The following is a 21,528-nucleotide window of genomic DNA, read 5'->3' on the forward strand; positions in this document are numbered from 1 at the left end:
GTCTGATATCATACTGTCACAACATAGTGACCGCTTCAACAAATATATAAAATCCTTTTTTCTTTCTTTTTTTTTTTTACAAAAGTTTCCTACTGCAGCTTTAACCAATCAAATGTGAGGGCCTTTTTCACAAGCCATATTGGCAGTTTAAATGATTTATCTGTTTGATACAATGAGGTAGTCCTCATTGTCAATAACAGATACAGCTGTAGTGCAGAAGGTGGCGGGTTAAAACGGTTTCTGAGAGTGACTGAGAGCAGTCGATGGAGTCATCAGCTGTTTTCTCCTGATAGGAACATAAGGAATGCCAATGATTTAAGAGACCTTGGGGTTGATGATGCAGGTCTGGGTACAGACAGAAAAAAGTCCCACCAACTCCACCTCTCACCCACCCAGACTCAACACCACCTCTAAACCCTTTAGCTTGTTGCTGTACACAGGCCCGCCCACAGAGTCAGTCCCTGGACTGGAAGCTGTTTGTTGTTTTGGCCAACTCTCTGTTATTCCTATATCAATTTGATACAGTAGGGGGTTCCGCACTTCCCACATCTGCGCCTTCTGTCACTTTTTTCAGCCATTAAAACTGTTTAATCGTTGTTAACACGTCGTAACCTGTTTTTCCGAGCCGCCTTAAAACGCAACACCAGCGCTAAAACGCTCGCGCTATTATTATTATTATTTATTTATTTTATTTATTTATTTATTTTTTTTTATTTTTTATTTTTTTATTATTTTAGTTTATTGTTTTGTTTGTTTTGTTTTGAGGGGGGTGTATATAGTTAGAGTCCCGATCCACACTCCATTCCAGTAGATGGCGGTAATGCACATCTAAAAGTTGTTTGCCAACCGCCATAAAAAAGGAAAAGAAGAAGAAGAAGAAAACGCTCGCGCTGGGTTTACACCTGCTGCTGCTGTGCAGAGCTGCTCAGGTGTGTTAGAATCATGGCAGCAAAACCAACAAAACGCAAAGAACTTGGCACAGTTTTTCCCCCCAAACCAACCGACTGAGTTGAGTAAAGCTGTTGGATGCAGGTAATGTTAGCTAAAAGATGACGAGCTAATACAGCAAGTTTAGCTTGTTAACAAATAGCCTATAGGCTACTGGTGTTGTTGTTGTTTATGTTCAGCTACAATAAGCCGATGCCCCCTCTGTTAAACTCGTCTGGAGCCGGGGCTGAGCTGCACGACGTCCTCAGATCAGATCTCTGTCGGTGTGAGGCCTCTAAGCATTTGCTGCTCGGTACCAACACCCAGTCACATTGCTAGCGTGCATCGTCATTGGATTCCTGCTGGAACATTAAGTAAGTTTGTGTATTCAGGGTCTTGGCTTTGGATGTGGAGTCACATTTCTTCTCATTACCTGGAATAGATCCGCCTAATGGGATCCGCTTAACCTGCGTTTGAAGCCAAAAACAAAAAAAAGGAAAAAAGATTACAGCTGTGAAGCAACGTCTGAGTCACTGAATATGCGGTAAAAGAAATTGTGCTGGTGAAGAGATTCGCATAAGATTGATTCTTTTTAGTGAAGGAAGGGAAATACTTTGAATTTTTCTGCTTTCATAAATTTAGAAATCTACCACTAGAAATCACGAGCAGCCCCCTCAGAGGCCTGTTTCTCGGCTTGTTCAGGCAGGCAGACGGAAGCGTCCATGTTAGCAAAAACTCAACTTGGCTTTATTTCATGTTGCAGCTGGAAGTGGGGTTCTCACACAGATAGGAAGCTGATGAGTTAAAGCTGGAGCAGAGGTGAGATAGTTGCTTTATTTATTAATTAAGTAGGTAAAACGTTCAGTTGAATAATCCAAACAGCCTGTCAGGTTGAACCCTTCAACTCAGTTAAATAGCCTTACAAATATTTTCATGTCTTATCACTGCACAACCAGAAACCTTGGTGTATTTCATTGGGCTTTTATATAATAGACCAACATGAAGTAGTGAACAGTTGTGAATAAATTGTGGTGGTCCCTCTAAATAAAAGGTTAGTTGTGCTAACTCCGAAACAATAATCATAAGCATTAGCTCTGCTAACGCTAAACTGCTACATCGACACGCTACTTAGCAGACGCTAACGCTGAAGCGCTAACTTCAATTCAAATGATCTCACTCCAGCACCAATTTAATTTTAACATTATAACTTACATGCTTTATAATGCACTTAAATGTTGTGTTTATCTTTATGTCTTGTTCCCACAATCCATGTTTTATTTTGTTTATTTGGCATAAATTCATACGGGAAAAACAGAGAAATTGAAGAGAGGAAACAAAACTGCTGCATAAGCAAGATAAAGATACATACTCTTAAAAACAGAGCATGAATATAAACGTGACCAAAACTTAAAACTCTGATGTCAAACTTTATTTTAAACGGGAACTTCACAAAACCGCCAAGGAAATTAGCGGTTTAGAATTTGTCCTGAAATTGTAATTTAATGGACGCTAAGTTTTAAAATTAGTAAAGGTGCTAAGAGAACAATTATGGCGGCTATTGGCGCTTTAGCGGAGGTGTGCCCACCATTGTTTGTGGGGATGCTTTTGTGCCGCATGGAGAGGGAAGCTGGTCAGAGCTTAAGTGAAAGAAAGGACAACATTCTTAAACATACATTAGCTGTTCACAGAAACTCTCCCTACAGTCTGAGCCTGCGCTGATTTGAAAAGAAAAAAAGGCTTAAATGTCCATCTCTAGATGTGCAAAACACAGAAAAATACCCCAGAAGATCTGCTGCAGCAGTTGTTCTCAAATAAGGTGTTGACTCAGAGAGAAATCCAAACCATATTTTTCAGATTTTTATTTGAACCCATTTATCATTTTCCATCCACTTCACAATTATGCACTGCCTTGTGTTGGTCTATCACATTAAAGTCCAGTAAATAATATTGAAGCTCAAGTGGTATGAATATGTCTTCGAGGAATGCTGAGATGATCTGTTTTAATACAAAATATGCTGCAGTTGCTTTAAATTATATGAAACAACATGGCTCTAAATGGTGTTTAATTTAAAATGCATAAAGTCTGTGAGGTTATGGGATATTTTATAAATACTTATTTCTTTATTTCAGTATACAAAATAACAGTATATACACCCACACAAAAGTGGTTTACAAAATCCATGAGTTACGCTCATATGCTCTGAAAAATAGAATATATTTTGATCTGCCTGCATGTCAGACGAAATTGAGATAATGCACCGTTTCACAAAGTTCTTTGATTTCTTCTCTCGTTCCACAGGGAATCAGGCACGTCAGGGTCCAGGCGCGGCACGTGACGAGTCCCAGGCATCAACCACAAAAATGTTCCGTGATTGAAAAGTACGTGAAGTTTTCCCTTTGTGTTCCTCCGTGGTGTATTGCTCCAGAGGAAAAAAAAAAGTTTTGATAGTACCTAAAAAAAATCTGAATCCATGAGAGCCCTTTGATATCCAGGGAAGGAGGCCAAACATATCCTCCAGCATAAAATCCAATATTATTTCTTTTTACTAGAGATATGTTTAAACTGGCTTCCCGTATCTCTGTCACAGGGTGAGGGGTTATGATTATTAACATGATAGCGGATAACACCCGTTAGGACGGTCCTCTTTCCACTCTTTTCCCATCAAGAAACCTCGAAGCCCAGTTGGACGTTTTGGAGGTGAAACGCGGTATGGATACTGCACAAGAATATACCAACTCTTGTCGAGATACGCATGCTAAAGCTGAAGACTGAAGTAAGCCTTCTGGGTATTGTAGTGCTTTGGTTAATCTGTAGCCTGGGGAGGGGGCTCGATACGAAGCCGAGGAGTGATCCGCCGGTGGATCACTTGCAGACGTATCTCTCCACGTTGCGCTCACATTTTTTGCAGGTTACGTAGCAACACCAGTGGTACTTGCAGTGGCAGCGTTCGACCAGCAACTCTGTGTAGGGGTTGTAGCCGCGGCCGCAGCACATCAGGTCACAGCTGTCGCTGCCGACAGATGTTTTGTTGCACTGCCTGCAAAAAAAAAAAAGAAAAAGGGAAGACTTCCCCTCAGTGAAGATGTTTTAGAAGGAAACATTTTCACATCTAAAATAGCAAAAATAAAAATACATTATGGTACAACAAACAAGAAAACTGAAAGAGTACTGAACATATTTTGGTTTTAGCAAACAATGACAGCACAACTACAAAAATAACCTTTATGCAGGTATTAAATATACTTTTCATTAAGTCCACATTTCTGTTTTTAAAAGTTTTTTTTTTTTTAATGGTCTATGCACTATTCTAATTTTAAACGTTTTTATTGACTGTAAGCGGAAAATCATCATAATTAACAAAAATAAAGGCTGATACAATCTTTGACATAAATTAACTTTTTAATAATATTTTATTTATTGAATAGGTCTAATTGCATAAGCAGGTTTGTTTTAAGAATGCTTAACATGTCGAACGGTATTAGGGGTTAGTCCTTGGATCGCTACTTTTTATCATTTACATTATCAATCTTCCTCCAATACTTACATTCATCTATATGCTGATAATACAGTCGTTTAATGTTCTGGCAGCAAACAGGAAGAGGCATTCACTAAGATTCAAAATTATCTCAGTGCTGTTCAAAAATTAACTCTTTGACTACAAATATGTTTTATTGCAGAAAAATCCAAACTCATGTTATTTCAAGAATGTAGCTCAAAGTGACCATGTTGCATATGACAGTTTCACATTTAAACTACACATTTAGCAGTTGGTGCAGAAATTTCAGCTGAAGATGCCGTTTTATTTTAGAAATCATTAGGGGTCCAAAGATAAATCTGCCGAAATTTCCCTAATTTTGGGAGATCGGCTAAGATTTACATGAGAAGCCGATCTTATCCACCAACCTTGTCGCCTTCTGCTCTGCCGTAAAAGAAGGCCAACCGACAGACCAGGTCACGTCTGTGTGTGCGCGGTTAACAACAATCACCCCACTGATGCCAACTTTGCAACTTTTGTCGGTATATTTAGTGACTTTTCAAACAAAAAAAATCTGTCAGCCAAATTTGGTATCGGTTTAAAATTCGGGGTTCAGAGAACTGCAATCAGTGCAACCCTAGAAATCAGCCCCGTTCCTATTTGAAGCCAGGCAAGTGTAGCTTATAAGAGGTTGTATATGTTGGAAACATGCGTTCTGCCTCTCACTGCCTGCATGTTAGACTTAGCCTGGCATGGCTATCTTAGATTTATAAAAAAATCTCCACAGACTTTTTTTTCTCTGAGCTGGTCTCCACCAGAAGACTAAATCACAGATTTCTAAGTCCATTTTTGGAAATCTACCTACGTATCTGCTAAGCTAAATCAACCAACAGACGGTGGGATATTAGCTATACCTTCTCGTGGTGCCGAGGGTCCAATCTGAACTGAGGAAGAGGTCTTTGTTACATATTGCTCCTTTGTCTGGAATCAGTTACAGAATGTCTGAATTATAACAGAAGCTAATATCTGAACACTTTTTAAGGGGTTTTAAAGGATTTGGAAAGATCTTGCTGTAAAGGTAGATTGTACCTAAAAATGTTTCTATCTTGGTCCGGAATAACTTGTAAAATAGATTTTTCTATCTCTAGTTAAAATGAGGTGAATCAATCAAATCAAATCAAATTTTATTTGTATAGCACATTTCAGCAGCAAGGCATTTCAAAGTGCCTTACCTCATATCAAACACAGAAACACAATGCAACATAGAATCAACAATCAAAACATGACATTAAGTCAAGTTCCATCATTAAATTTGTAATTGATTACGTTTCAAATACAATCCTAAACAGGTGGGTTTTTAGTTGAGATTTAAAGGAAGTTAGTGTTTCAGCTGTTTTACAGTTTTCTTTAAGTTTGTTCCAAATTTGTGGTGCATAGATGCTGAAAACTGCTTCTCCTCGTTTGGTTCTGGTTCTGGGGATGCAGAACAGACCAGAACCGGAAGACCTGAGAGATCTGGAAGGTTGATACAACAACAGCAGATCTTTAATGTATTGTGATGCTAAGCCGTTCAGTGATTTGTAAACTAACAACAGTATTTTAAAGTCTATTCTTTGAGCTACAGGGAGCCAGTGTAGGGACTTTAAAACTGGTGTTATGTGCTCCATCTTCCTGGTTTTAGTGAGAACGCGAGCCAGGAAGAATGAATGAATGTTTTTTTTTTAAATCCCTTTCAACTCAATTAATTTACACTGTAATTCTAAAAAACCTTCTGCGCCCCCTCGCAGGCCCTTCAATAATCTTCTGAGAGGTTGTGACCGACTGTCGGGCTTTAACCTTTCGTGCTCTCTTTATTCCAAACAATTTTTTCTTCCATTTTGTTGTCTTTGAGCAATAGCTGCTTTGGCGCCTCTCATTCCAGAGGCCCGGAGGCATCCCGCAAAGAATAGTCCTGTCATAAATCAAACGGGACACACCAGGCGACCCTCCCTTTCTTTGGCTCGCCCCTCTGAACGTAACTGTTTGGTTTTATGGTGGCGGGGTGTTAATGACCAGCGGGGTGAAAGAGCCTCTAAACTAATGACTGCTGCAGGAGGGAGGGAGAACGAGGAGGTGGGATTGAGGGCGTCTGGCTTGCTGCATCAGAGGGAGCTAGCGGGCCTCCACACTGGTCACGTTAGCAGAATCAGGAGTAAGAGGACAAAACGTCTGCAGGGTTAGACGCAAACATCAGGATTCTGCTCCAGGTCAAAATGTAAGGTCTTCCTAGGATATGACAAGCCAATGCAGCAAGTGATCCCATTTCATCTATTGGGAATGCTGGCAGAATCCCACTTGGGTTTTTACTAAGCCAGCGATAGTTTTTTAGCTGACAGAAAGGGACGAACAAAGTTAACTATTGTGTTAAGAAAAGAAATACACAGATTACTGCTGGCACGCATGAAATCAGAAATTTGATGGCTATAGAGAGGCAGCAATTTCCCCTGGTAATTCTTTTATGTGGGAGAACACAAACTGTTTAATTCTGGACAGTTTTAGCTTTGATATCAAAAGATGCCACCCGATATTATTATTATTTTTTCATGTATGTCGTCTTTAACGGGGGTGTATTATGTAAAGTTGACTCTTTGGAGCTTTATGTCATCTTATAATGTTATTCCCTCATCAAAACCTTAACTGGAGTTTGGCTTTGATACATTTATGCATGTAACAGAAATCCTCGAATCTCCCTTGGCAACCAATGAGGAGTGCCTAAATGCCTGCTCATACAATGCTCCACCTATTTATCCACAGATTAGCAAACACCTGAGCTCATCATACAAACTACAGCATTCCTAATAACGACTGTAAACGGCATCACAGAGAAGTATTGTTGTGCTGACATGCTAAACTCCTACCGGAAATGGTAGGAGCGTCTTAAAGAGACAGAGGCCAATTTCAAGGTGTCGTATATGGCCGCAATATTTTAAAGTAATTTTTTTGTATACACAGTATTTTCCTAACAACTGAAGGTCACATAGTTAATTGATTGTGCTATAAAATGGCACAGTGTGCCTGGAAAATACATAATACCCCCTCTATCATATCATAGGTCCAAATAAAGCAACACAGAACAAAAATCATAAAAAAATATTTTACAATCAAATTTTTAACTTCTAAGTGACCTAGTCACTAAAACATCACTAAAAAACATGAAACAGAGGTGAACTTTCCCAAGACCGGATGGCTCCCTGTCAGGATCTGTGTTTTTCTGTGTATTTATTTAGAGTTTTCTGTGTCCCTGAGTCTTTGTGTTGTTCTGTCTTCCCCTTGATTGTTTCCCAGGTGTGTCTCATTTCTGTGATTACCCCCCGGTGTATTTAGTGTCACCTGTGTGTCTGTGTCTTTGTCGGGTCCTTGTCTAATGTGCGCTCAGTCCTTCGTGTGTCCATTCGTAAAATCAGTTGCTACCGGCGTTGAGCCCTGGCTTCCGCTCAGTCGTGCTGCCTGTTTTTGTGGATTATGTTGGGCTATTTTCATCATTAAAATATCATTTTCCTGCTGTACTTGGTTCCATCGCGTCTGCCGCACCACCTCACACCACCAACCCTGACACTCCCAAAGAAACTCCCAGGTTTTTAGGTCCTAAAAGAACCCAGAACAACATCTAAAGCTCTGCAGACTTCTCTGAAATAACATAGAACAGCTAACTTTTAACTGTGGCCTATCTGCAAGTTTCAGCAAGTCAAATTTAAGACTTTTTGAGATCTTTTTAATGCTACCTTGAATGATATTTAGGACAATCATGCTGTATTACAATCAAGCCAAAAGGCAAATTTCTGGGGTCTATTTGCGTCTCTCGGTGCTTTCTCACCACAGAATTCACCTGGCCTCGAACGGGTTGGCAACAGAACCCATACGAATGAAAAAATGAATAAAATACAGAAAATCTAGCTATAGAAAACAATAATACTCGTAAGTGAAGTACATTCTTCAAGTTCAGTTTCAAGGTAAAAACTATTTTCAGTTCTTGCTTTCTTTAATATCTTAAAAACAAATTTCAGCTCAAGAAAATGAGAGCGTCACACATGGCCAACAGTTTGAGTATCAGCCAGTAACGATGTGACAGTCATAGTGTAAACACTTATGAGTATAAAGAATGATGTGTTTCTGGTTTGTTATCACCATGCACTGCACTCTGAAAGTGTCCTCGACATTAAGCCGGTCCTCTGCTTATCTGTGATAAGTGGCACAAGACTGCAGGACTCATGATTTAACAGTCATGTGTTCTATGACATTTATAACAAAACAAATCTGTCAGCTGCTCAGATGGCCTAATATGGCAGTGATGGCATCCATACAAAAGTATGACCCTCCGTCTCCTGAAGAATGAGAGATTCATTGTGATCCATAATAAAAGGAAACAAAACATTGACACAGGAACAAATCTGGACTTTTTGCTTCCACTCCTTTGTTTGTAATCCGCTGCAACGGAGATGTTTAAATTTAGCGACTTTAATTAAATCTGGGGTTCTACGGGTTCTCTCCTGTCTGATGTCTTCTCCAAAAACGAGAACAGCGTGGGTCCATCTTTATCTCTGACCAGCGCTGGCTAGATCCCCGTTTCTGCCGCCTACTCAGAGCAATATCAGCTCGAGGGGCCCTCGGCGCTAAGAATAACTCCATTAGTAATTGTTTTAGATAACAACACAAGCGCTCCATTCACAGTGGCCTTTTCAGCGGCACATGCTCAGACGGGGGGGCGGATTGGACGCAGACGGCACGCTCTCAGGGGCCGCTGCTTTTTGTCAGCCGGCCTGGAAAATAAACGGCGGCAAAAGGCACGGCGGGCGGCACTTCACTGGAGCTCACTTCCTGGATGAGCAGACGTTCGGGACTGGTCATTTCCTCCTTTGTCTGGTACTGATATGAGTCACGCTTACAAATCTAACCCAGAACCCATCGGAGGTTATGATGGATTTATTTCTTTTGCCTCAAACATTGAACAATATTGCTTTGAACAGTGACGCCTCCAGCAAAAAGCTGTGCTAAACTGTAGCGTTTATCTCCGGACCTCGTCAAGGTCCTTTGGGCGAGCTAAAAACAAACGCTTGACGTGGCTAACGTTTGCACCGGGGAGTCCAAGACGGAGCCATAAAGCCGTACAGGCAAATCATGAGATTAAAAGTGGTGCTTTTATGTAATAAAGCTATAAGTAATAATATTGTTATAGAAACTACATGTTAGACCTCCGTGTTCTTTTGTTTTTGTGGCGATAGAAGAGATGAAACAGCTGTGGGCGTGATTAAATCCCAAGGTTTTAGCCATAAAGCGATTATTTTACAGCATTTACACTGTGAAACCGAATTATAATCAGTTCAATCAGAGGAGGCTCTTTCTTTCTTCTTTTCTTTCTTTCTTCTTTTCTTTTTCTATTTCTTTCTTTGCTTCTCCACAGATGGCTTTAATTAAGCGCTGATGGTTTAAAATCCATTATGATTCAAGTTAAAATATGAACTTTCCTGACTACTTCAAAGTGATATGACAAAATGATTATTTTGGAAAAATTTAGCCAATGAGAAATGCTTAGCTCTCTCCCTCCACAAAACAAGTTAGAAAAAGGCTAGAAAATCTCTTCCTCTGGTGATGAGTTTTTATCCTGATCTGGAAAACATGCCTCTACAATCTCAGTCATTAATGGTTAAAGTTTTCATATTGAGATGATAGAGATAAATGTTAAAGATGAGTAACACCATCTTCCACCTATTTCTGATTACTGCTGGTTAAAAACAAATCAGCCCCGATCTCTTGGTTAGAAGAATGAGAAAAAAAATCAGATGTTTGGAAAAATGTCTTGATCAATAGAAGCTAAGCGGATGACTGCAAATGGTTACAAAAATAGATTAAAAGATGCGCATAAAAAACAAATTCAAATTTATGCACTAAAATGTAAATTTTAGTTAATAAAATTCAACAACCTAGCATTCATTTATTGTTTGCTTGATCGTTTGAAGCAAACGATGCATCTGCAGCTAAAAAGATACTTGTAATATTAACGTGAAACGTTCTGTCCTTTCTGCACAACTTGGCATCAATATATTGTAGGCTAATCTGTTTATTATTTTTTTGGATTTACTGATTAGTATTTGGAAAGCAAAAGTTGCTTAATAGGAACATTTTATTTTATGTATTTATTTATATTTACCAAACTTGGTGAAACTAAAGCTTTCTTGTCTTTTTATCAGTAGTGCAAAATGCATACATACTGTATATATGTTACACTTTTGGCTTAATTACTGCTCTGAACATGTTTTTCAGCAAGTGCCAATTTTTTAACAAATATACAGTAACAACAAATCAAATACTAGATTAGTTGATTATTTTAATCATGATTAAGCCGATTAATTGTTTCAGTATTACTTTTCAGTTTAAAACCTTTGGATCAACGTACAATACTTTAAGACTTTATTCTATACGTTTGGGTGATTCAGATGACAGGTTGATTTGTGGCATTTTGCCTCAGGTGTTTCTGCTACGATAGTGACCCGTTTCTACTGCACAACGGTACGTGGAACTGCACAGGTCATTTTAGGAATGAAAGAGACCGAAATCCAAATGCTGCTTCTTACCTGTCCTGCGTCCCAACAGAACCCAGTTTTTCGTTCTTGGTGCAGAAGTCCGGGGAGCTGTGCAAATAGATCATTTCATTCTCCCTCAGTGGCCTGACATCAATGTCTTTGGGGACAAGATGCTTGCGCGTGCCCATGGTCCGGTAAACCACCTTGGTAGCAGACAGGTACTTGGACTTCAGGTCCATGGCGATGTCCCTGAGGTCCTGGAGGCCTTTCCAGCAGGTCCTTATGGAGCAGGACCCAGAAACACCATGGCATTTACACTTCATCACCAGCGCCTCTTTCAGTGCCTGAACATCAACGAATCTGGATTAACTCACCACATCTAGAAAGAATAACTTAGCAGAACTCCTCCTCTCACACCTGCGTACCTGTCTCCCGACTTCACTGTTGTGAAGCTGCATCAGTTTGTTGGCACTGGAACTGGAGCGCTTCATCTTCATGGGGGCGTCTGAAAACTTGGAGCCCATGAAGATGCCGTAGTTGAGGTTGTCGGCACAGCCGCCCCAGCGGTAGCCGGGCTCCGGGATTTCTGCGGGGATGGGGCCACACGAACACGTCCGTAGATCCCCGGAGGTGCAGGCTTGGGCGATGGCGTGGCTGATGGTCGCCGCCGACAACGCGTACACAAAAGCGGCCTCCCTCGTTCCTGAGAGACAAATCAGAATATTAGGAGCAACATTTGTGTGGCCTCTCTGTTCGCAAATGGACCTCATTTTTTATTCATTTTTTTACTCTTATTTTAAGATCATGGTTTAGGACTGAAACAATTAATTGTAATGAATCAATTATTGAAATAATCGTCAACTAATTTACTAATCAATTAATCGCTAACTGCATTGAGATGATATCAACAAATTCAGAGTGGTAATTAAGCTAAGACTGTAGAAAAATATCTAGATTTTACATTTCCAATAAATCAGTTTTTGACTGTACACATGTTCTATCCAAACTCCTCAAGTGGAGTAGTTTTAATTTCACCTGGTCCAAATTCACTTAAGAATGCTATAGCATTTTAGGCAATAAAATGTTTATTTACTTCTCTTGAATTATTTGGTTATTGTATCTTTTAATGTGATCTAATATTGTATATTAAAAAAAAGCCTAAGTGGTTAAATGAAAAATATTTTTACCGATTAATTGTCTCGACTTCTAAAATAATCGCTCGTTGCAGCCCAAGTCATGTCACAAACGTCCAGCAACTATTTACTCAAAAATATAAACTTGGGCATTAAAGTTTTTGTATTTGTTGCTAAAAATAGATTAAAAATATTTTCTGGACCAACAAATTAGAAAACATTTGATCCAGAAAGTTCTGAAACAGTACACCTTTCCTTTTCTAGGGCAAAATACCTTTTTTTCTACCTACAATAATTTGCTCTTTTCCACTTTGTTTCAGTAAATTGTTGCATTTGTATTTAATTATTCAGAAGATAAGAAAATAATAGACAATAAAATTATTCTGTGATTACATTTTGGTAATTTACAAAAACCATGGACACCCCTGACATATGGAGACACTGATGTACGCTACATTTATGATGTACATTACATTTACGCTACAAGTCATCATACTCCTGCAACATTTTCACATTTTGTTAACTTAACAACCACTACCACCATTTATTGTTATTGCAAATTTATGTAGAAGAAAAACACAAATGAGAAGCAAATAATTACACTGGATTTAAAAATGGCTGCAAAAGGGATAGAGGTTCATCTTCCAGCAGGACAACGACCACTAACATGCAGTAAGAGCTACAAAATATATTTAAATCAAAGCATGCTCAGGTGTTACAATGACCTCATCAACGTTTATTCACAGCTTGACTGAGCTTGAGGTTTGATTAGGTACAAAACTCAGTGCCTAGATGTGCAAAGTTGTTAGAGACATACCCTAAAAGACCTGCAGCTGCAAATGCAACAAAATGTGGTTCTACAATGAGTTGACTGACCTAGGGTATAAAGTCAAATGCACGCCACACTTTTCAGATTTCATTCTTTAAAAAAATGTATGTGTCAAAGTCACAGAAAAGGGGCCAAATTGGGCCCACCATAACTTTTTATGTTGACCTTTGTGTGCTAGAGACTTCAAAAAAACTGGTGTGTGCTTAAATATTATTTTATGAATGAAATCAATGTTTTCATCTTCAAAAAGTTTCTATTTTCACAAATATTTAATTCTAAGAAGAACTCATCAAACGGAGAGACAGCTATTTATTAATAGTCTAACAGTTAATGGGTTTTATCGATACATTCTGCCACAATGTTTAAGGTCATTCACAATCTTGATTTGGTCCGAAATGAAAATGAGTCTGACACCCCTGACTTAAGGCATACCTCTGCAAGGCTCTGTATAAAAGCTATTAAAAGCATTAAATTGCAGCTTTCATCACGATTCACTCATATAAAGATGCTCAGATAAAAATAACATGGAAAGCATGCTTTCGATTCCCAAATTCAAACCCGCTCTGCTTCTTATTCTACCTCTCTAACGTCCAGTCTGTTCTTCCTTTTCTTAAGTGCTTTCTATGGTTTTGTTAGAACAAAAAAGCAGAGACCTACATACATAACCACCGGTTCTCATGCTCTAATGTAGAGTGAGCGCTGATGTGATTTTAGTGATGTGCGCCCACATAATGTCAAAGCATGGGAGCAATCGGAGGTACGGGAAGGAATCACGGTTAGATCAAAGCCAGGCCCGGTCCGCGATGAGCCATTTCCTGTCCGGTGCAGACTGCTCATTTACCCCAAGGCAGCCATGTCCTGTTCAATGAGCGCTGTACATCCCAAAACTCCTCCTTGCTATTCCCAACGCTCCATCCCTGAAACTACCACTGACTGTTTCAAGGTTCTTTGGCAATGGGAAACCGCTGGATCAAACTGCAGTCCTAGCAGGCATGCGGCCTGAGAAAACTGGGTTTCAGACATACCAAACCAAATTACCACACCGAGTAACAGCCTCGGTTCAATTCCTTTCTACGGGTTCTTCGTGATAAAACGATGGGAATTATTTTACTGGCAGCAAAATTACACGGCGATCATTTAAAGCGTGCTTTTAATCCAAACTCGTGTGGCTTTAAGTATTTGCTTTGATTTGGAACTAGGGCTGGGCGTTGTGGACTTAAAATTGTATCACAATATTTTGTGGTACTATTGTGATAATGATAAAATTGACGGTAAGAAGTATTTATTCATTCTTTTTAAGGGAACCTTAGGTATGGCTGTGACTGAATGACACAGCAATCACAGCTCCACAAACACAAATACTGCTCTCGAAAAAATTTGTGATAAACTTCTTTAAGACTCCAGCCAAAGAAAGAAGTATGATTTGTGTCACTAAATGCACATAGTAATTTAATTTAATCATATTTTCACATTTATTGATGTTTATTGATAATCTCAATGAAAAAAACTGTGAAGAAAATAGTAAAACTAAGTATGGGCAATAATTTGAACTTATCGTCACTATAAGAAATCTATCACGATAAGCGATAAATGATACGATAAATGCCCATCTGTATTTGAAGCACAGTGGTCTCTCTCTCTCCCTCTCTCTCTCTCTACACCACCGTACCTCTCTCCAGGTCCGGCCGATACTTGGTGGCGTTGACGGGGATTTCGATGGAGGAGCAGTTCCAGCGCATGTCGCCGAACGTCTTCTGACACGTTTTCTTGACTTCGCGGGCGGCTTGGATGATGGTCTGCATGAGCTCCAGGTTGCTGCGGCACAGCTGCGCCTGGGAGGACACCATGCCGGGGAGCAGCTTGCAGTGCTGCGTCTGGTTGACGGGTCTAGAGGCGGGTGTGTGTGACAGCGCTCTGCAAACAGCGAGAGAGAAAAAAACAAACGCACCTTCGGTCAGCGTGCTCGCGTGATACGCTCCGTGTTAAGCCTGAAATGTTAGCGCATTTTGCCGGATGATAAAAAACGATAATGTTGTCATTTATTGTTGATCATTTTTCCAACTGTTAAAATTATAATAATAATAATAATAATAATAATAACAGCATATTGATGCAAGTACACCTCTCAAAGATTGAAAAAAAAAAGAACATTAATTTCTAAAATGTATTTCTAAAACTGGAAGACATTTTAAATATCTAAATGAAACAACAAATAAAATTGATTATGGAGTATCAACAATACAAAATTGCCATTCAAAACATTAGGCTCAGACAGGAAAAACTGGCAAAAATGCCTGTTTGGACTTTTGTAAAACCAAAACAAAAAGTGAAAACTTTGTATCGTGTCAAATGTTTGCAGCATTTTTCAAAATGGCGGCTTTTTAATAACATTAAAAGTGGAGCATCTCTTTAAAGATTAAGCAAACGATACAAACAAGCACGCAAATGGAAATTATTGCTCTCATTTTAATTTATAGTGCGATTAACAGATTTATTGCTTATTGTTGACTGGTTTACTCCACATATTTTGATTATGGTGCTGGCAGTTAAAATATATTGATTCCTTGATTTGCGTAAGTATCACTATTATGAGGATAAAATTGCGAGATTTATTCCTTGCCTTGTGCCAAGTGATTGATTTCTGTCTTTGCCTGCACTTTAACCCCTACTTTGGCACGCACAGTCAGAAAAACATGGGTCGTTCACACCCTGCAAAGTAAAGTCAGATGCATATTCATAAAATATAAGTGACTTATTCTTGGCGGAGGCATTTTCTATTGTTTGAGTACTGAAGATGTGCCAAAACAAAAAAAAATAAAGAAAACATCCAGAGAAGCTCCCAGCGCAGGAAGTGTGGTCCTCTGCGGCTTCAGTCTGACATGAATCAGCAGAGCACAATGAGAAGTTGGACAGATTCGGTTTATAACATTCTCAGATATTAAAGCAGGTTAGGGACCGAGCTAGCAGCGCCTGTTCCGCATTAGCGGCAGAGAGGGGCCGCCACTACGTGCCCGGCGATACGGTACGACTGGGCTGGGCTCGAACTGAGCCAGCACTCGCAGGTGTTTACAGCTGCATCTGTTTTGTATTGCGCTGCTGAGCGCGTTCAGGGCTCTGCAGCTTTCCCACTTAGATTCACCACATGGCATTCGAGAGCATCAACAAATGTCGGTAAATTTGAAAATATGATTGCATGACGTCTCTATGTGCAGTTTAGTGATATAAATCACACCTCTTTAAGTGTGGCGTCCTGAAGAAGCTTATTTCAACTAGGAATATTTTCCAAGATAAATATTTGTGGCGCTGTGAATGCTGTACCAGGCAGTTTCCTAAAAAAGAAAAGAAGCAACAAATAGTTTTAATCATCATTTTTAATGTTTTTTCTTTTTCTAAGTCCACCTCTCTCACTGCTAATTTGATTCTGACTATTTTTTGGCATTTGTGATGATGACATTTGTCAAAATATAATGTTTTTTGCTGGTTTCATAATTGGTGAAACCAGAAAAAAAACATGTATCATGTTTTTATGACGTAAAGCACTTTAAACTGCCTTGTTGCTGTACAAATAAACTTGACTTGAAAAGTTAGATTTTCAAAACTGTAAACCTGTTTCAGTCTTTCAGACGTTCAGAGTTTTTCCCATATCTGTGGAGCGAAGTAGTGCTGTGCTTCCCTCCCCAACCTGTTGCTGCAAACTTTTCCCCTCGCTTGTACGACTGACAGATTCAGATCGCTTATGTCAGCTTCACACAAAACCAACTATCATCATTATCAAGGTAGTGCTGTCTTAAAACCACGGCTGTCGAGCTAAAGCAGCAAAAAGTGTAACTACTAGAGCCGTCAAAAAAACACACAGCTAAAAGAGACCGTATTCTGTGCAATAAGCTGTTAAAAATAACTTTAATTTTTGCTTAAGTCTACACATTAAAATCAAAATAGCACCAAATGTAATAATTAATATGTTGTCTTCTTTCAGAAGCAGTGTAAAAAAAAATTGGCCCTTTATTTAAATAAAAGTGATTTAATCATGATATAAATGTCTTTTTTTATTATTTTGAAAATCTACATTGTACCACAACTTTATGTTGTTGCATTTTCACTTAAGGTTATCAAACCAGCCTAGTTTACACAAATGAGTTCATACGCATTAAAGTTATCCAGGAGAATACACAGAATGAAAAGGAGCGGGTTTGAGCTCAAACAAAATCAGGAATCATATCGGTGCATCTCTGTAAACTCTCTGCAACGAAAAAAGAAAATAGCAAACGTTCACCTCAAACATAAACTAAATCCAAAATAGCAACCTGGGAATTTTATGGACTTTCCAAACCTCTTGTGAAAATGGTTGTTTGCTTTTACATTACAGCGAGTAAAAACAATCAGCCTCTGTATTGCATCTTCCAGCTACAGCGAACCACTTTTTTTATAATTTGAGGCCTAACTAGACTACACACAGAAAGCGGTGACACCGCCGCGGCGCCAACTCATTTTACCCTTCTGCTCTTCTTCTGCCGCCAGAATTCCTCACATTCGCCGTCTCCAACGTGAAAACGTGCGACGTTGTGTTGATTTTACTTTAATCCGCATTAAAAGTAACGACACAATTACGATTTCCCCTATAATTTCGATAAGCAGCGGCTCAGTCGCTCTCCCCCGTCATCGGATACAAACGCACAGAATACGCAGTGGAACTCCACGGAAAGCTGGCGTCTGTTTCCAAGCTGCCGTGAGCTTTTCCACTTTCCGAAACATCCAGCAAACAAAGTTCCAAATCTTCGGTGAAAACATTTTTACACATTAAGCTGGGGGAAGAAAAAAAAAAACACACACTTTATGCTTACAGAACAAGATGGTGTGATTGTGGAGGATACTTACAGCCATTTGATGCCCGAGCAGACCTGAGACAGCAGCAGAGCAGTGAGCACACCGAGAGGCAGGATGTGAGAGCCGCTCCTCATGATGGCTTCCAGTTCACACGGGACGCAAACACAAAGAGCTCACACTCAGAGGTCAACGCACATGGCCCGACCCCCAGTCACAAAGTCCTGCAGCAAATCAGGAGAATATCAACGCTGGTGCAAAGCACACGAGAAATTCTGCACGAGATGTAAAACACAACTTCAATATCCATTTGAAAAAATCACATTTAACTAAGTGCATGAAAGAACATTTTAAAGTTGTACTATTTTTCCACTTGGATTATTTTTGCCTTTTTATTTTCCGGCTTAATTTTACTCGGTGAAATCAGACTCTAAAATATCGAGGGAGTCGAAATAGGAAACAGAGAGAAGAACAAAAAATACATAAATAAAGCAAATATTTGAAAACTTATCAAGGCAGAGTACACTAGCAGCTGTTTTAGGCCAGGTATTCAATCATGCAGCACGGAAAATCCTCTGCCAGAGCTCGTTCCAGCCAATAAACACAGGGAAAACAAAAGCAACTGCAGTGAAACTTGAAGACAAAGGAATAGTTTGCGTTTTCACACTAATCTTTATTCTGCAGCTGTAAACATGCTCAAAACGGCACAACCAAAAATAATCAACTGAACACAAACGAATAGTGTCGTACTTTTAATTTTCTACTCATTCCAATTAAAGGAATCTGCAGTGTGGGGGTTGTTCCATATATTCAGTTTATTTTTGCCCCTTTAATTAAATTTATTGTCACAAGAAAAAAAAAAAAAGTGAGAAACTCCAGATCAGGATCACATTAGCGAGACAGCAGCTCAGATCAAGGCAGTGATTTGTGTAGATGCGGGGCAGATCATCTGAGGCCTGATCTGATAAAAACAGCCACTGATAAACTGAAAGCCTTTGAAGAGAGCGCGTGAAACGTGCACGACGCCGATGAATCGCGCGCGTAAAGCGCGAGGTCCGCAGCTCGGCGCTGATTGGTCGGAGTCGCTTTCGAAGCTGTTTTAATTAAATTAGGCGATATTAATTGTTGCGTTGGTCTAGATTCATGTGTGTGGGTGTGTGTGAGTGTGTGGCAGCGGCTATTCAAGCTCTGCAGGTTCTCACTGTGAGGCAAATACAATAATTAGCCAATTGATGGAACAACGAGAAATCCTCGAGGAAAGCCTATTTCAAGCCTTTGTTACGAGTTTAAATGACGTTCCGACATTTACATGTGACCAAGACTGACCCAATAAAGTGGCTCCTGTTTAAAAGGTAGGTCTGCACACACACACACACACACCCTCTCTCTCTCTCTCTCTCATCCCCCCTCTCTCACACACCCCTACACACACACACAGAGAGAGAGAGGAAAGTTTTTCTTTTCAGTCTACATTCTCTGTTTAAGCTTAGTTAAAATATGTAGGATAAACAATTGGGGACCAGCTAAGTAGGCTGCATTACTTTTATCGGAAAGATGCATATTATTTTCGTTTTGTGTTGTTTTTTTTTTTTTTTGTCATTTTAACAGTTTTAACCACAGATTAAAAGTTAATGAACGAATCAAAATTTAATTAAAAGTACTTTTTAGGACAAAACATTCCGTCGAAGCAGACCAAATATTTCTACCGCCAGACTTCAGATCACCTCCAGCTGAATTTCTCACCACCGACCATAAAATGCTGAATTGCAGGTTGCCGCCGCCGCGACAACTGGACCTTCCTGCAGCTTACGGTGCCGCCGGTACATTATTTAAACCGAACACCGCGCTCTCTGAAGCAACAGCGTAACTTTTCCTCCAGCCGTATCTGCGCAGCTCACCTTGACCGCGCCGCTCCACAAGTCCGCACAAGCAGCCAGGAGAAAAAAAAGTTAAATCTCAGCGGGTCGGTTATCCTTCAGGTCAGCTGTCCTGGTTCCTATCAGCCGGAAGCTTTAGTAAAATCCAAGACGGGGCGGTGGATCGGCTCCGGACAGGTACGCATGGTGCGTGTGAGCGGTGTCCGGTCAGCAGCCTGTGTGTGTGTGGGACAGACAGAGAGGCTGGAGTGGAAGTGAGCTGAGTGGGGGCAGACTGAGCTCTAAAATACCCCTGCCCCGCTTTGATCTCACTGCTGATGTCAGAACCGCATTAGCATAAGAACGTGGGCTGCACCGGTGTTTGGACCCGGAGCGAAACACCTTCATATTCCCACAGGGAGCTGGAGAGGACAGACTTCCAGTCAGCCACTGATGATAAATAGTCCGTTCACTTTTCTGCTCAGTGACATCTTTATGGTTTCTCTGGTTTTATTAACAAACGCTTGTAAAAGTCCATTACAGATCCCTGCGAGGATATTTAGTTTTGTCTTTTCAAGCTTTGCATTATGTCACCACTAAGATATTGTCTTGTAAATGTAAATGTTATTTATATATGATGTATTACATCAGAATCTTCTTTTTTTTTTTTTTACTCTTAAAACGCCACACCTGTTTTAACAGTTTCATCTTATTGTCCTCTTTGGGGAAAGAAAGTAAATGAACATTTTTGCAAGAATATTAAGTTTTAATGAAAACCCTGCTGGGACTTAAGCATTATAGTAAAGAAGGAGGGCAATCTTTGTCTATTTTATGTTTCATCACAAAGGCATCAGAGTCCAAAGAGTCCGCCGAGCCGATCCAAAAGTCCTGTTATTGTACCGAGCACTGAAGCTCAGTTAAATCCACTCAAATCTCAGATCAGTTGTTCTCAACCTGTTAAGCTTGACTTGCAAAATGTCAGAGAACAACACTCATTACTCTGAGAATCAGTTAAACGTTTTATTTCTTTCTGCAAAGTCAATAATCTAAGAAGGGATACAAAGACAGCAAAGCCAATATATTGTTTTGTCCACCCTGAAGCGGTTTTCCATCTCTTCTAACATTTTTAGCCGGAATATGTATTACCAACTGTTATTTTTATTATTTTCTCCAGAGGACTGTCATTCCACATTTGTTGATACCCAGTCTCAACTTTGCGAACCCACTGCCTTGGATGACCAGGGTAACTAACGCCTTGTACGGGGACTAAAATTATCTAACAAAATGTTTTGTCTTTTCAACTGCCAGTCAAAAATATATATATATATAGTTTTACTGTAAGGCTGTGTAATGGTTCATTTCTCATTCTCTACTAATTAGGCATGTTCTTGTATCACATTCTCATGGTTTGATTATTCTGAAAAAAGCAACAATTATTCCTATAAATTGATAAAAGATTACTTTGTACATAAAAGTTTGTATAAAAATGCATTCATTTATATTTTTTACTATTTTGATATACACAGTCAAACAAATATGTTTTTTATGACTGGAAACATTCCCAAAGAGCCAAATTATATCTTTTTTTTTCTTGCAGACGAGGAAAAATTTCCTCTTTCAGTCATCTGACCAGCAGTGCACAGCAACAGATGGGGAAGGGCGGGTGCTGTGTTACTCTGTGCCCCATACAGTTCGAGAATCTTCTCAGCAAATTCTGCAGAGTTATATCAACACTATGCCGAGTCTATTTGGTCCTTTTCAGAATTGGTGCTAATTTAACTCTTTTCAAAGTTATTTCAACAAGAAATTGAGTAATTTTAACACTTGAAAAAGTTATAACTACTCAAACTATTTTTGAAATAACTCTGCAAGAGTTAAATTAACAGCAGTTCTGATAAGGACCAAATAGACTCGGCATAGTGCTGATTT

At 39.5% G+C, this 21,528-nt stretch overlaps 1 protein-coding gene across 1 annotated transcript; it reads right to left on the reverse strand.

Annotated features, from left to right (window-relative positions):
* Window positions 1-1,747: 1,747 nt before the first annotated feature.
* wnt11 (wingless-type MMTV integration site family, member 11) lies at window positions 1,748-19,891 on the reverse strand. Its single transcript, XM_032577126.1, has 6 exons — window positions 19,642-19,891; window positions 17,798-17,967; window positions 14,592-14,836; window positions 11,386-11,663; window positions 11,012-11,304; window positions 1,748-3,965 (listed from the first exon to the last, which is right to left on the reverse strand). The coding sequence occupies exons 2-6, from the start codon at window positions 17,878-17,880 to the stop codon at window positions 3,791-3,793; spliced, it is 1,074 nt and encodes a 357-aa protein (XP_032433017.1). The 5' UTR covers window positions 17,881-17,967; window positions 19,642-19,891; the 3' UTR covers window positions 1,748-3,790.
* Window positions 19,892-21,528: the final 1,637 nt, after the last annotated feature.

Source organism: Xiphophorus hellerii, chromosome 11, assembly GCF_003331165.1.
Source record: "Xiphophorus hellerii strain 12219 chromosome 11, Xiphophorus_hellerii-4.1, whole genome shotgun sequence".
Classification (NCBI taxonomy): Eukaryota; Metazoa; Chordata; class Actinopteri; order Cyprinodontiformes; family Poeciliidae; genus Xiphophorus; species Xiphophorus hellerii.